The sequence below is a fragment of the Piliocolobus tephrosceles genome, chromosome 11, assembly GCF_002776525.5.
Source record: "Piliocolobus tephrosceles isolate RC106 chromosome 11, ASM277652v3, whole genome shotgun sequence".
Lineage (NCBI taxonomy): Eukaryota > Metazoa > Chordata > Mammalia > Primates > Cercopithecidae > Piliocolobus > Piliocolobus tephrosceles.
The window spans coordinates 126,876,352-126,890,320 of NC_045444.1; the positions used below are offsets into that span (position 1 = coordinate 126,876,352).

Below are 13,969 nucleotides of genomic sequence, written 5' to 3' on the forward strand. Positions count from 1 at the left end.
TGCTTTTAAACCTCCTCCCTTAGCACAAAAACATAGTCTTTTCCCCATATGAGGCCTCTTAAAAACTGTCAAAAGGCCCATTTCAGGCCGGGCGCGGTGGCTCAAGCCTGTAATCCCAGCACTTTGGGAGGCTGAGACGGGCGGATCACGAGGTCAGGAGATCAAGACCATCCTGGCTAACACGGTGAAACTCTGTCTCTACTAAAAAATACAAAAAACTAGCCGGGCAAGGTGGCGGGCGCCTGTAGTCCCAGCTACTCCGGAGGCTGAGGCAGGAGAATGGTGTGAACTCGGGAGGCGGAGCTTGCAGTGAGCTGAGATCCGGCCACTGCACTCCAGCCTGGGCGACAGAGCCCGACTCCGTCTCAAAAAAAAATGGGAAAAAAGGCCCATTTCCTTTTTTCCCAACATTTTAATCAAAATAATCATCCTGCCCTCCTGGGCTGTTAGGGCCAAGCAGCCTCGCTAATAACTATTTAAACCCTTTTCCAGCTTTCACCCTGTCCCACCTTGATCATTCTCATCACAGTGGTGACTGTATTCTGGGAACAACAGCTCCCACCCAAATCACTATCTTGAACATCATTTCCAATTCAGAATTCTATTCAGAAGGAAAAGGGCCCTGAGACTTATTGTGACCAGAGTTGTGGGAACTATCACAACTCTTACCCGTTGGGGAGGTTTTACTCACCGGGAAATCACAACTAAGAGAACCTACTGCCTCCCTTGAAATAGCAAACGCTGGCACCCATCTGTCAGCTCTACAAGTCGCCAGCAGGAGTTCGCTGGTTGGTAACAGGTGAGTTCTGGATTACCTCCTAGCTGAACAAGGAGGAGTCTGTGCTGTCATTGACAGGACCTGTTGCACCTACATTAATGTGTCTGGAGAAGTGGAAACCAATGCCCAAGAAATCTTCAAACAAGCCAAATGGCTACACACACTTTCCCAAAGTAACCAAGACTGGGCTCAAACTTTTCCTGACTGGTTTTCAAAAAACCCCTTGGCTTCTCCCGTTCCTCAGACCTTTCTCTTCGGCGATTTTTCTTTTAATAGTTGGTCCCTGCCTTTTTTAATGCTCTCGTTAAGTTTCTATGTTCCAGATGACAACAATTCCACGGCTATGCAGTCCCAATACCGGCCTGCAACGGCAGCTCGATTTACATGGGGCTTCTTGACAGAATCCCGTCACACGCCTCCATGCATAAGCTTTCATGACCCTTTATTCCCTTCACGACCGAGAGCAAGAAAGGGAAAACGCAACTATCACCCGAACTCCCTTTCAGCAGGAAGTAGCCAGACGCACTGGACACCGTTCTTCACTGTGCCAGTTCCCCTTTCTTGAGACCCCAACAGGAAGCAGGTGGACATGAGCATGGCGGAAAAGGAAGGGTCAGAGATTTCACCAAGATAGTTGTCAGAGGGAAACTGAGGAGAGCAAAGATCACGTGTGACCGTCAGGCAGGCCCCGGGGGCTGTGGGGGGAACCTCTGTATTTGGGAAATGTAGAAGTAATTAGACTTCCCTATTATCTAAAGTCGGCACCTGGTTCCAGGCCTCTTTTCAACCTAAAACGTATACATAACTAGAATTTCTATACGTCTCTGGAATGCAGCATGCCGAAACTCGCTGTGCAACTCCCTGCTTGTGTGTGTCTGTGTACCGTGCAGGTTTGTTCGCTAAATTGAGCCTGTAAACCAAAAAGTACCTGAAACAGGTCTCAATTAATTTAGAAAGTTTTTGTTGCCAAGGCTAAGGATGCACCCGCGGCACAGCCTCAGGAGGGAGGACATCCTTGCCAAGCTCAAGGGTGCACCCCTGACCACAAATGCCCAAGGTGATGGGGGCACAGCTTGCTTTTATACATTTTAGGAAGACATGAGCATCAATCAAATGTTGGTTCCATCTGGAAGGCTGGAACAACTCGAATTGGGGGCTTCCAGGTCATAGGGAGATTTAAACATATTCTGATTGTCAACTGATTGAAGAGTTCGTATCAGCAGAAAGGGGTGTCTGGGTTATGAAATAGAGGCTGTGGAGAGCCGACGGCGCCTCCAGGTAGCAGGCTTTAGAGAGAAAATAGATGGTAAACGCTTCCTATCAGACTTAAGGCCTGCGTCGATGTTAATGCCGGCAGGGGATGCTGTGGCATGGCCCAAACGTCTTCCAGGTTAAAGTTTAGAGTGCCGCGGCGGACAGGGAAGCCCGTTCAGACAGTTGCCGGGAGGTCTTCGAATTTTATTTTTGGTCCACAAGCCTTCCCATCAGCTGTGCCAGGGTCAGCCAACTGCACTCCATGGGCCCAGTCTGGCCTGCCACTGCTTTTTGTAAATAAAGTTTTATGGGAACCCGCCCACACCGCTGGCAGCTGCTTTGCAAGCACACGGCAGGGTTGAGTTGTTGCAACATAGACCACAGGGCCTGCCAAGCCTCGACGATCTGTGCTTCCGCCCCTTTAAGAAACAGTTCTCTGGCCCCTGAGCTAAGCAGGATCGGAGGGGCTGGACGTGCAGGACTCAGAGGGGGAGCGAGGAGGGCTGGGGTGAGGACACCTTTGTCACACGCTGCTTTTCTGTCACTCAGCCCTGGAGGCTCCCTCTGCCTGAGGGCTCAGTCCCCTGCTGCCTGGTCCTGACCCGCAGGACAAGCACAGATAAGGCTCAGGGAACAACAGCAAAAGGCAGGGCTGCCGTGGAAGCCTGTCCACCAATCCTCACCTCTCACCTCTGTGTCCCGCCTACCGGGAAATGTTCCAGGCTCTGGCCAAGTCCAGTGCAGACCCAGGTCCCCAAGCGGCAGGTTGGATGCAGACCATGGCCTCTCACAAGCTGCTGGTGCCCCCGCCCAAGGCCCTGCTCAAGCCCCTCTCCATCCCCAAGCGGCTCCTGCTGGGGCCCGGTCCCTCCAACCTGGCTCCTCGCATCATGTCGGCCGGGGCAATGCAGATCATCGGGCCGATGGACAAGGAGATGTACCAGGTAGGAGCGGGGGCCCACTCGGGGGCCTGGGTCTCACCTGTGTTCCCACCCGCAGATCATGGACAAGGGGAGGGGTCACTGTCTCTTCACTCGCGGGGGCCTGGGTCTGACCCTGCATCCACCCACAGATCACGGACGAGGGGGGGACCGGGAACCTGGGTCTCACACTGTTCCCACCCGCAGATCACAGATGGGGGGGCAGGGAGCCTGGGTCTCACCCGCTACCCAGCCACACGCAGATCACAGACAGGGGGCACCATGTGTGGTCCACGTTGTCCGTTGGGGCAGCCCCTGGAAGCCGAGCCAGGGTGGGTCAGGGTGCTGGGCCCCAGGCCCTCAGTTCTTCCCTGGCCACTCCTTGGTGTGAAACTGGGAACTTCCAGAGCAGCGGACTCTGCACCCTGCACATGCCCACGGCCCTCCCCTCGCCTGGCCTCCCCACTCCCCGTGAACGCAGTGCCTTTGGCCTCCTGGAGGGTGGGCAGAAGAGTGCCAGGTGCTGGAGGAGCCTGGGGAGCCCTTCCAGCCTGGCTCCTGCCCCTCCTGCCTCGGAGGGCGGGGAGCCTGGGTCTCACCCTGTTCCCACACACACGCAGATCATGGACGAGATCAAGGAAGGCATCCAGTACGTGTTCCAGACCAGGAACCCGCTCACACTGGTCATCACTGGCTCCGGACACTGTGCCCTGGAGGCCGCCCTGGTCAATGTGCTGGAGCCTGGGGATTCCTTCCTGGTCGGGGTCAATGGCATTTGGGGGCAGCGAGCCATGGAAGTCGGAGAGCGCATGGGTAAGGGAGAGAGCCAGGTGGGGACGGCCCTGGCTCCATCCTTCAAGGCCTCCCTGGTCTCCCTCTGTTTGAAGCTGGCGGCCCTGTCCCTGGGTGAGCGCTTACCCACCCTGTGGCCCTGCACGCACGTACCTCCTCTCAGCCCGCTGCCTCCTCCAGGTGGTGTCAGCACTCGTGGGGCCTGACTCTGATAGGGCTGGGAGCAGCACAGGTGCCCCGATCCCTCCAGTCTCCTCGAGCTGTTTCTGGAGCGCGTGGGGGACGGCACTGCAGGGAAGCCTCTGGTCCCAGCACACACTCCTGAGAGCCCCAGCCACTGTCCCGGGTCCCAGGCACCAGCTCTGCTCTGTGACAGGGTGGGGTTTCAGAAGCTGAAGCCTCCCCTCAAATCTCAGCAGCCCCCCTTCTGGAGCCTTGATGTGATCCACAAAATACAGAGGTATGGACAGAGTATTTGCCTCCGGAGTACACTTTTCTGGGAGAGACAGGAGCAGGAGTGTGCCCTGGGTTTAGTGCTTGATTGTGGCATTGAGGGACATCGGCTTGGCCAGCGCCACAATGGCCACGCTGGTTAATACTCAACCAACCACCACAGCCAAGAGGGTCCCGATCCCAAGTCCACAGACTTTTCAAGGGGACGCAGGGTCGGCAGAGGCCAGGCCCCCGAGTGGACATCAGGGCACTCAGGCTCAGATGCCTGCGGTATGTGGCCTCCCCGTCCCCATTCTGGACCCTCAGCTGAAGGTCCTTCCCCTCCCACAACCCTGGCCACAAGCAGCACACAGGATAGGGGCAGAGAGAAGGAGGGGACGAGGGCCTGATTCCTGAAGTCCCCAGCTCCAACAGAAGGCAAGACTGCGGCCTCACTCACCCCCATCCTTCACTCTGTCATCCACCACACCAGTGGTGTGCCAGCCCTGGGCCAGGCGCGGCCCCGACTCCCGGGAGCTCACTCTGCTTGGGGAGGCGCTGGCCAGTGTGGCCTGAGAAGGGGTGTTTGAGCTGAGCTCTCTCAAGAGCATCCCAGGAGCCTTGGCTCCAATAGTCGGGGATGAAGATGGCCCTGGCTCTACACACAGAGAGGCTCTCACTGGGCAGAGTGCACTCTCCTCTTCAGGCAGCCAGGGTGGGATCCAGCCCTCACAGGCCCCCCTGCTCAGCAGGGCCACGGGTGTCCAACACTGACTTCCGCAGTGTGTGCGGGACACTCACAGCCCACTCTGTCCCGCACCCAGGAGCCCGAGTGCACCCAATGACCAAGGACCCTGGAGGCCACTACACACTGCAGGAGGTGGAGGAGGTAGGGAGACCCAGGGTGGGGGTCAGGTCTGGAAGGAGGTTGGGGGGCATGCTGGCTCATAGGCTGCCTGGAAGTGGCCAGCCAGTGGGGTGGGATCAGAGCCGGGAGGCTGGGCCCACGGCTGGCCCTCAGCCCATCCTAGCATCTCCTGAGTGGCCACAGGGGAGGGTTCCATTACCTGGGAATGGTGGGAAGACTGGTAGGGAGGCTTCTGTCTGGCAGGGAAACTGAGTCAGGAGCCTGGTCCTGTGGGCAGGGCCAGAGGGGCTGGAGGCAGGAGGCAGGGTTGTGGTCAGGGCTGCAGAGCATGACCCTGACACTCAGGATACTCCACCCTGTGGGCTGAAGTCAGCCTCAACCTACCCGGAGGGTGGGGACTCCGTCCATCTAGCAACAGCCCTCACAGGCCGGGCAGCAGGCTGGGGCCACCCTTCCTCCATCTCTGCACAAAAGTCCTGTTCTTGGAAAAGCCCTCCTCCCAAATCGGAGATGCGCCAGCCTCCTCCTCACATGCACACTGTCAGGGAGGGGTTGAAGCACACCCAGCCCCTGCTGCCTGGAGCTGCGCCACCCATGGGGGGTTTGTTGGGGGGGTCCTGGCCCCTGCCCCTCTGAGCTTCGCCTGCAGCCATCCCTGCTTCCCAAGGGCCTGGCCCAGCACAAGCCGGTGCTGCTGTTCTTGACCCACGGGGAGTCGTCCACCGGCGTGCTGCAGCCCCTTGACGGCTTCGGGGAACTCTGCCACAGGTGAACCTGGCCCCAGGGCGGTGGGCCGGAGCACAGCTCAGAGCCAGGCTGTGGGGAGGGGTGGGTACTGGTCCCTCTGGCGCTTCTGCCCCTGGTCCCCACCTCGGCCTCTGTCACATGGTGTGGGGTGCAAGCACCTCCCAGGTCCTCTTTGCTCTGGGCTGAGTCTAAAGACACCCCCAGGCCCCGGGGCAGGCTCAGGTACTCCCTGGCCGAGCGCCCCCACGCTGCCCACTGACCTCTGTCCGCATGACTGAAGAGGGCTTGGCGCAGACCTCCAGATCTTGCCAGGGCCTGTCCCCACCTCGCCCCGAGATTCCAAGGGCACTAGAGCTGCCTGATGCCCTCCACTTCCCTCCTCCAGCCTCCCTCACCCCCACATGGGGGTGCACAGGGCAGGGCCTTGAATGGAGTCAGATGGGATTCCTGAGAAATGGGGACAGAGCCCCTCGGGACCTAGCAGTCCCGTCGGCAGTTCTGAGCACAGGACAGAGGAGAGAAACTCCACGGCCAGGGAGGATCCTTCAGCAGGGCCCCCAGCCCGGACAGCTTGCTGCATGGACCGTGGCCATGAATAAAGCTCACAAACATCACCTGGCCGGCTTCAGCAACACCCGGGCCGTCCCCACCTGCAGCCAGCACAAGATTCTTTCTGTATCTTTTTTTTCTTTACAAGAAAATATGGAGGTGGAGGAGGGTGAGAGTTCGGAGGGTGAGTTTGCGGTGCTGCTGTTTGTGCTGTTCCGGGACTCTGTCCCCTCCGGCCCTGGACTCTGGCCAGTGGCTGGGCCGAGCAGCTGTTGGCAGAGGTCCGGCCCTGGACTCTGGCCAGTGGCTGGGCCGAGCAGCTGTTGGCAGAGGGAGGCCCAGCCTGGTGCCACCCTGGTCCCTGGGGTCCACACAGGCCCTCATGCGCCTGCTGTCCCTGGGGAACCACAGACTGCCCGGCTGACCCTCTTCAGCACCACTGCAGGGCCCTGCAGCTGGGTCCCACCAGGGCCGTGATGCTCCCTCACTCCCCCAGCTCCTTCTGCTCCAATGATGAGGGCTGGAAAAGGAAGAGCCACAGGTCCTGATGGATCCTGACAGGCAGGAGAAGGCAACTGGCCAACTCCTGGGGTATAGGTGGGAGGCACCCCCCTTCCTTGCCGGCCTGAGGCTCAGAAACCCCATCCAGGCTGGGGCCCAAGCCCTCCAGCGGCCCCTGCCTCACCTGCAGCCCTCCGTTCCATCCTCCCTCTCTAGGTACAAGTGCCTGCTCCTGGTGGATTCGGTGGCATCCCTGGGTGGGACCCCTCTTTACATGGACCAGCAAGGTAAGAGTGTGCTCTGAGGGCCCTACCCAGCCCAAGCAGTCAGGGGCTCTGCGTGCAGGAAGCCCTGCTGTAAGCGCGCGTCTGGCAGCCAACACTGCGGGCTCGGCCTCATCTCCACCAGGCCCAGGGAAACACTCTTTACCGGGGCAAGAGCAGCTCCATGAACTACCCGGCACCCCAGTGTTTCCATTGAGCGTTCAGATCCAGGCATGGGGACTGGCCGGAGAGACAGCTGGTGGGGAACATTTGAGAGGCCCCAGAGCTGTAGTAGAAGCAGTGGGAAGAGGAAGGGCCAGGGCTCCAGTCAATCAGGTGTAGGGGACCCCTCTGCCAAACCCCCAGAGGCTCAGTTTCACATCCGCCCTGCACCCCGCCAGGCTGCCCATAGCAGTGAGCACCAATGCACAGGGTCACCTTGCAGGGAACCTCAGCCAGGCCGGCCGAGGGGACCAAGGAGCCTCCTGTGCCCATCGTTTACGGGGGAGAGCCTGCACCCTGCACCCACTGCGGTGCCTGCCCACCCACTCCATGGGAGCCTCTCTGTTTCTGCAGAGCCCCTCCTGATTTGGGAGATCTCAGGCAGGAAGGGAGGGATTTCTGGGCTGATCCTCAAACTACTACTGAAAGCAGGGACCTGGGGAGGGACCCAGGGACACGGTGCCAGGGGTGGCAGGGCTGTCCCTGGGGACCTGCACAGCGGAGGGAGAAGCTGCACTAAAAGGCTCAGGCCTGAGGTCATGGCTGCCGTGCAGCAGTGCGGAGATTCGAACCCAGGACTCCCTTCCATGTCTCCCCTCCCATGATGTACGGATTCTTGGTGGGGTCGTAGCCCACCAGCCCATTAGCTAGGCAGGCACCCCGCTGGACGGGCCTGCCCTGTGGCGGGGCTCACCCGTCCCAAGCAAACCACCCACCTACAGGCATCGACATCCTGTACTCGGGCTCCCAGAAGGTCCTGAACGCCCCTCCAGGCACCTCGTTCATCTCCTTCAGTGACAAGGCCAAGTGAGTGACCCACAGACCCTCACCTCTGTGCAGGGCTGGGCTTGCAGGGAGCTCAGGTGGCCCGAGGCAGGAGGGGCAGGAGCCAGGCTGGAAGGGCTCCCCAGGCTCCTCCAGCACCTGGCACTCTTCTGCCCACCCTCTGGGAGGCCAAAGGCCCTGCGTTCACGGGGAGTGGGGAGGCCAGGCGAGGGGAGGGCCGTGGGCATGTGCAGGGTGCAGAGTCCGCTGCTCTGGAAGTTCCCAGCTTCACACCAAGGAGTGGCCAGGGAAGAACTGAGGGCCTGGGGCCCAGCACCCTGACCCACCCTGGCTCGGCTTCCAGGGGCTGCCCCAACGGACAACGTGGACCACACATGGTGCCCCCTGCAGTCCCAATCTCACCTCCCGCTCCTGGTGTCCAGATTCCGAGCCAGGCCAGGCAGGGGTGGGGGAAGAGGGCCAGGCCTCACAGGCGGTTCACATCCAGCTGCAGCCTGGCAACTGGAGGTGCCGTTCCCCAGAACAGAGGGGACTTTGGGGTGAAGTCAGGAATTCGGTGTTGGACATGGGAGGTCTGAGATGCCCGCTGGACCACAGGGGAGGGTGAAGGAGGCGGCTGGGTGTGAGTCAGGAGCCTGGGGAGAGACTGGGCCTGGCCCACCAACTTGGAGTTGTAGAGACGGACATATTTAAAGCTTCAAGCCTGGCCAGAGTGCCCTGGGGCCCGAAAGCAGTCACCTTTGGATGATGTGAGAAATGAAGGCTGACCCTGTAGGAAGGGCCGGGGGAGAGAAAGGGGCACACCGAATGGAGGCAGCTGGCCTCGGTGCCCCCCGCAGGGTCACACCCACATGGGCAGAGGTGCAGGCTGGGTCCAAGGGCCAGCGGGACTGGACAGCTGAGGGACCCAGGACCTGCCCGGTCCCACACTGGCCCCTGAGTACAAATGCAGCTGGGGCAGGCCCTCCTGGGGGCCCCACCCCGCCTCACTCCTGTGAAACAGGACAGCCAGCAAGACTGCTCCGGCCTTCAGCCCAAACTGAGGGGCCGGTGCTCAGGCTGCTTTTCCTCCCCAGAAAGAAGATGTACTCCCGCAAGACGAAGCCCTTCTCCTTCTACCTGGACATCAAGTGGCTGGCCAACTTCTGGGGTTGTGACGACCAGCCCAGGATGTGAGGCCCGGCAGGGACGGGAAGGTGTGGGGGGCTGGGCATGGCTGGCTGGGGGGACGCTGACCTTTCACTGCACTCAGGGATTCTCCGAGCCCCCACCTTCATGCTGCAGGAACCCCAATTGGAGTCCCAGAATTCACCTGCATCAGGCAGTCAAATGCCCCACCTTGGGTTTCCCCATTCCTCGATTGGCCCGAGGTTCTGGGCAGGGGCATGGCTCCCACTGCCCCTTCCACAAACACTGTCCCCCCGCTCAGAGGTCCCAGCACATCCTCGGGCACTTTGGACCTGGCCCTGCCATATCTCCCCACTCCTGGGCCTCAGTTTACCCCCTCTCAAAAGACAACCTTGACCATAAACCCAAGGCCCCTTATGTTACACACAGGGACAAGGCTCCAGGAAAGCTGCTGTAGCCCAGTGGGCACGGAGGGCCAGTGCTGGCTTCGTGGGCACGCTGGGCCTGAGGGGCTCAGCAGGGTGGCGGTGGTGCGTGTCTCTGCTCCTGTACCACCCACTGCATCCTGGCCGGGCCCCACATGGAGCCATGCTCTCCCCGGCAGACGAAGCTGCCTTCCCGGTCCAAAGCTCTGAACCCGGACGAGACTCCTCTGTGGGGGATACTGGCCTGTGCTCAGAGAGCCTGTGCTGTTGGGGCTGGGGCAGACAGAGCTAATGCCCCGTCTGCCCCTGAGCCTGCTCATGGTGCTGGACCAAGCCCCTCGTATCTTCCAGGTACCATCACACGATCCCCGTCATCAGCCTGTATGGCCTGAGAGAGAGCCTGGCCCTCATTGCGGAACAGGTGCATAGGCTGCACTCCACAGGAGGAGACAGGGCCACTGGCTGGATGGTTGAGGGCACGGCCTGCAGAGAAGGAACCATTCCTGGTGCACAGAGAGAAGGGAGCCTGCCAGAGAGAGGCCCTCAGTGGGGATGGGGGAGAGAGGACGGGCCCCGGGCGCACTGGCTGTGGGCAGGGCCGGGAGGACACAGCCCCAGGGACAGATGCAGCAATGGGGCAAGTGCGGACGCTCCCAACCGTTCCACTGCCATGTGAAGCAGTAAGTGAGGCCCGGTGAGTGGCGGGCTGAGAGAAGGGGATGCCGCCGAAGGGGCCAGAGACATGCAGCCTGCAGATAGGTGGGTGTGGATGTAAAGTGAGGGACTGGAAGGTCCTGCAGGCTTGTCTTGTGTCCCACAGGGCCCTTTGCCAGCCACCTGTCCAGCATCCAGGAAGGGTCCCCAGGCTGCAGTCAGCTTCCCGTGAGGTTGCAAGGCCGTGCCTGCCATGTTAGTTCTCCTGGGTCCACTCATAAAGCCACTGCCTAGGGCTGGGTTAGTGCCAGGGTACCCGCATAAGCTGGATGCCACCCGCACCCCTGGGGGAAGGCGAAGGGTCAGGCGTTCACACAGGGAGAGGCTCTAGGGTCGTAAAGGTGGGTGGGGGGTGTGAGTCAGGCTGAGAAGGGAGAGAACGGGACCAGGGCACAGTCAAGCGTGGAGGTGTGGGGACCTGGCAGAGTGAGGATTGCAGGGGCACGTGTTCAGGGAAGACAGGCCAGGGCCAGAGTAGAGAGCAGCTGCTGCCCCGGGGGACCCACCTGGGGTGGCCATGGGAGCTGGTGGCTGGAGACCGGGAGAACCCGAGGTGATGACACTGAGAGGCCTAGGGCTGGGAAGACCACCCCTCAGCTGTCCAGAGCTGAGACAGGAGCAGTCTGGGGAGGACGCCAGGTCGGGGAGCCGGCCATGAGAGGACAGGGGGCCTGGAGGCCGGCAGCCTGAGCCCTGGCCCTGATCCACCCCAGCCCCGTGTAGCCCAACAACCCTTCCCCTCCCTGCTCAACCCCCTCCCCCCTGCAACGCATTCTCCCCTCCTCTCCACCGGGGCCACAGGCAGACCCCCCACCCTGTCTCTCGCAGACCCAGATGTTTCCTGCTGCCCTGGGGTAGTCCCAGGCCCTGCTCCTGGGCAAAGCCAAACGGGGAGCTCCAGGGGCTCCCCTGCACCAAGGCCCGCAGAGTCAGGTTTTTCCTCCTGCACCACCAAGGGCGGGGCTTCCTGCCTACCCCACCCATGCCACTGCCCACCGGTGCCATCTCCCACTCAGGGCCTGGAGAACAGCTGGCGCCAGCACCGCGAGGCCACAGCGTATCTGCACCGGCGCCTGCAGGCGCTGGGGCTGCAGCTCTTCGTGAAGGACCCGGTAAGGAGGCCCCTGGCAGTGGGCAGCCCTGCACCCATGGGGAAGGATGAGAGGCTCCTGCCCAGCTCCCTCAGCAGGGACAGTGGCTCCTGAGAAGAGGGGGTGGCTGCCGGGTGGTGTGGCCCCGGGTCCAGGGAGCAGTATCGACAGGACACATGAAGTCACAGCTCCCGGCCTCTGATGCCAGATCTCAGGACGGTCTGTGATCTCCCAGTAGAAAGTTGCCCATCCACTGCCTCCTGAAGGGTGGGGACCCTGCTCCCCCCAGCCCTTTCTCCCCCGGCTCCTCTGTAGCCTGAAACGAGGGCAGATGGCCCCAGCCAAGAGCTGTCACGAAGGCCTGTGTAGGGCCTCTCACCCACTCGCTGAGCCAGGTCCCTCCTGCAGGCGCTCCGGCTGCCCACGGTCACTGCTGTAGCTGTGCCCGCTGGCTATGACTGGAGAGACATCGTCAGCTACGTCTTGGACCACTTCGACATTCAGATCATAGGCGGCCTCGGGCCCTCCACGGGGAAGGTGAGAGGGAGTGCCTCGAGGCCCTCTGGCAGAAACCAAACCCACCACCCCTCCTTGAGCAGGTGTGCACCAGGTCTGGGGGAGGCCAGGGTCATCCAAGAGCCCAGACCAAGGAGCATCCAGAAGGGTCCGCTCTCCAAGGGGTATCCAGTAAAGTGTGTCCTGTCTCCCCTGCTCCCACCCCAGCCTGCTGAGGTCACCGGGTGCAGCCTTTATGATTCCACTCGGAACGTCCTTCCTTCCCTCTGAGCAGACCCTGGAACCAGCTGGGAAGCCCCACGCCTGGGTCCGGCTGTGTCTCTGAGCAGCAGTGGGGAGGGGCCTTCACTGCACCACCCTGCCCTCCCGTATGGCTGCGGGTGCAGAGGGAGGAGAGCCTGCCCTGGCCTGGGTGTACGTGGGCCTCCTCTGCGACCTGTACAGGGCTCTCAGCTCCCCTCATGGACACTGGGTGGGTGGTCCTTGCTCAGGAGAGCCCATCCTGGCTCTGGCCAGCTGTTGGTCAGGGTCAAGTGGGTCCCGGGCGGGAGGCTGACGTCGGCCTGGCCCATGCCCCCCAGGTGCTGCGGATCGGCCTGCTGGGCCGCAATGCCACCCGCGAGAATGTGGACCGCGTGACGGAGGCCCTGAGGGCGGCCCTGCAGCACTGCCCCAAGAAGAAGCTGTGACCTGCCAGCTGGCACACACCCGGCCCATGCCCACCCCACGGGATCAGGAGGATCAGGAGCAAACAGACCCTGCAAGGTCCCCCAGGCCTGGGGACAGGCAAGCCACTGACCCAGCCCGGGAGGCAGAACCAGGCAGCCTCCCTGGCCCCAGGCAGCCCTTTTCCCTCCAGCAGCACCTCCTGGAAACAGTCCACTTGGGTGCAGGACCCAGTGCCTTCCAAATGAGTGGCAGTTCCCCGGCCGTGAGCCTCCCAGGAATGTTTAATAAAGGGCCTGGCCACCTCTCCTCCTCACTGTGTGGGATGGTCTGTGAAACAGTCTGACAGGAGAGCATCTCTGCTCCTTGAGCTGCCTGATTGTGGACTTTAGGGGGACACTCCTCATCCTGGAGCCCACAGGGCAGATCCTCTCCCGGAGGGGGTGCTGTCACTATACTCTAGCCCCAGATGTCACACCCCCAAACGTTCTCACACATCACCTCCAGGTGAACCCACACGGCCCACAGGGCTGGTTGGAGACCCCTCTCACGGACAAGGGCACCTGCGTGCTCGAGAGCACACAGCCAGGACCTGAGCCCATGACACGCGGAAGCCTCCAATGGAAGGTCCCCTATGCTCCCATTCAGCCAGTGCCCACCCCTGGACTGCCTGGCCTCTGTGGCCATAGATCAGCCTGGCATATTTGAATTTATTTATTTATTTATTTGTTTGTTTGTTTTGAGATGGAGTTTCACTCTTGTTGCCCAGGCTGGAGTGCAGTGGCACGATCTCAACTCACTACAACCTCTGCCTCCCGGATTCAAGCGATTCTCCTGCCTCAGCCTCTGGATTAGCTGGGACGACAGGCACGCACCACCATGCCCGGCTAATTTTTGTATTATTTAGTACAGATGGGGTTTCACCATGTTGGCCAGGCTGGTCTCCATCGAACTCCTGACCTCAAGTGATTCACCTGCCCTTCCATTCCATTAGGAATCAGGTGGGAACCACGATTCTGCCTTCCACCAGCCCCCATTCTAACGGGGGAGGAGCGATGGCATTTTGTGTCCCCTTGGGTGTCGGCTCAGGCCCTGGATCTTGCAGCCTTCAAGGGGCCTGGGCATCTCCTGTTGTGAGTGTGCGCTTTCTCTGGCAGATGGCCAGAAGTCCCTTTCAAGGAGGTTCCAGGGAGCTGCTGCTGCATGAATTGCAGGTTCCCTCCAAGAGCCTAGGGTGTGAGCTGCGGCTCAGGCACTGAGGGGTAAATGCCCCTGAGAGGTCAGAGGTGGAGAACAGGAAATGTCCAACAGGCAGGA

General features: G+C 60.9%; 1 protein-coding gene across 3 annotated transcripts; it reads left to right on the top strand.

Moving 5' to 3' along the window:
* Nucleotides 1–2,417: 2,417 nt before the first annotated feature.
* AGXT (alanine--glyoxylate and serine--pyruvate aminotransferase) lies at nucleotides 2,418–12,964 on the top strand. 3 transcript variants are annotated; one of them, XM_023195118.1, is made up of 11 exons: nucleotides 2,418–2,976; nucleotides 3,573–3,765; nucleotides 5,001–5,065; nucleotides 5,712–5,812; nucleotides 7,058–7,128; nucleotides 8,049–8,133; nucleotides 9,189–9,284; nucleotides 10,017–10,086; nucleotides 11,396–11,491; nucleotides 11,879–12,007; nucleotides 12,568–12,964. In XM_023195118.1, exons 1-11 carry the CDS (start codon nucleotides 2,746–2,748, stop codon nucleotides 12,673–12,675), a joined length of 1,245 nt encoding a protein of 414 aa, XP_023050886.1. In that variant the 5' UTR covers nucleotides 2,418–2,745; the 3' UTR covers nucleotides 12,676–12,964. The 3 variants fall into 3 exon arrangements, 1 of the variants encoding a protein (XP_023050886.1); XR_002726968.1 differs by lacking the exon at nucleotides 12,568–12,964 and having other exon boundaries at nucleotides 10,017–10,574; nucleotides 11,879–11,917; XR_002726969.1 differs by lacking the exon at nucleotides 12,568–12,964 and having other exon boundaries at nucleotides 10,017–10,619; nucleotides 11,879–11,896.
* Nucleotides 12,965–13,969: the final 1,005 nt, after the last annotated feature.

Bases quoted from the DNA above. Each gene is read 5' to 3' on its own strand.
- AGXT (XM_023195118.1), top strand. From the start codon at position 2,746: ATGTTCCAGGCTCTGGCCAAGTCCAGTGCAGACCCAGGTCCCCAAGCG. The intron at 8,134-9,188 runs GTGAGTGACCCA...TTTCCTCCCCAG, and splicing joins TCCTTCAGTGACAAGGCCAA to AAAGAAGATGTACTCCCGCA. The intron at 11,492-11,878 runs GTAAGGAGGCCC...TCCCTCCTGCAG, and splicing joins AGCTCTTCGTGAAGGACCCG to GCGCTCCGGCTGCCCACGGT.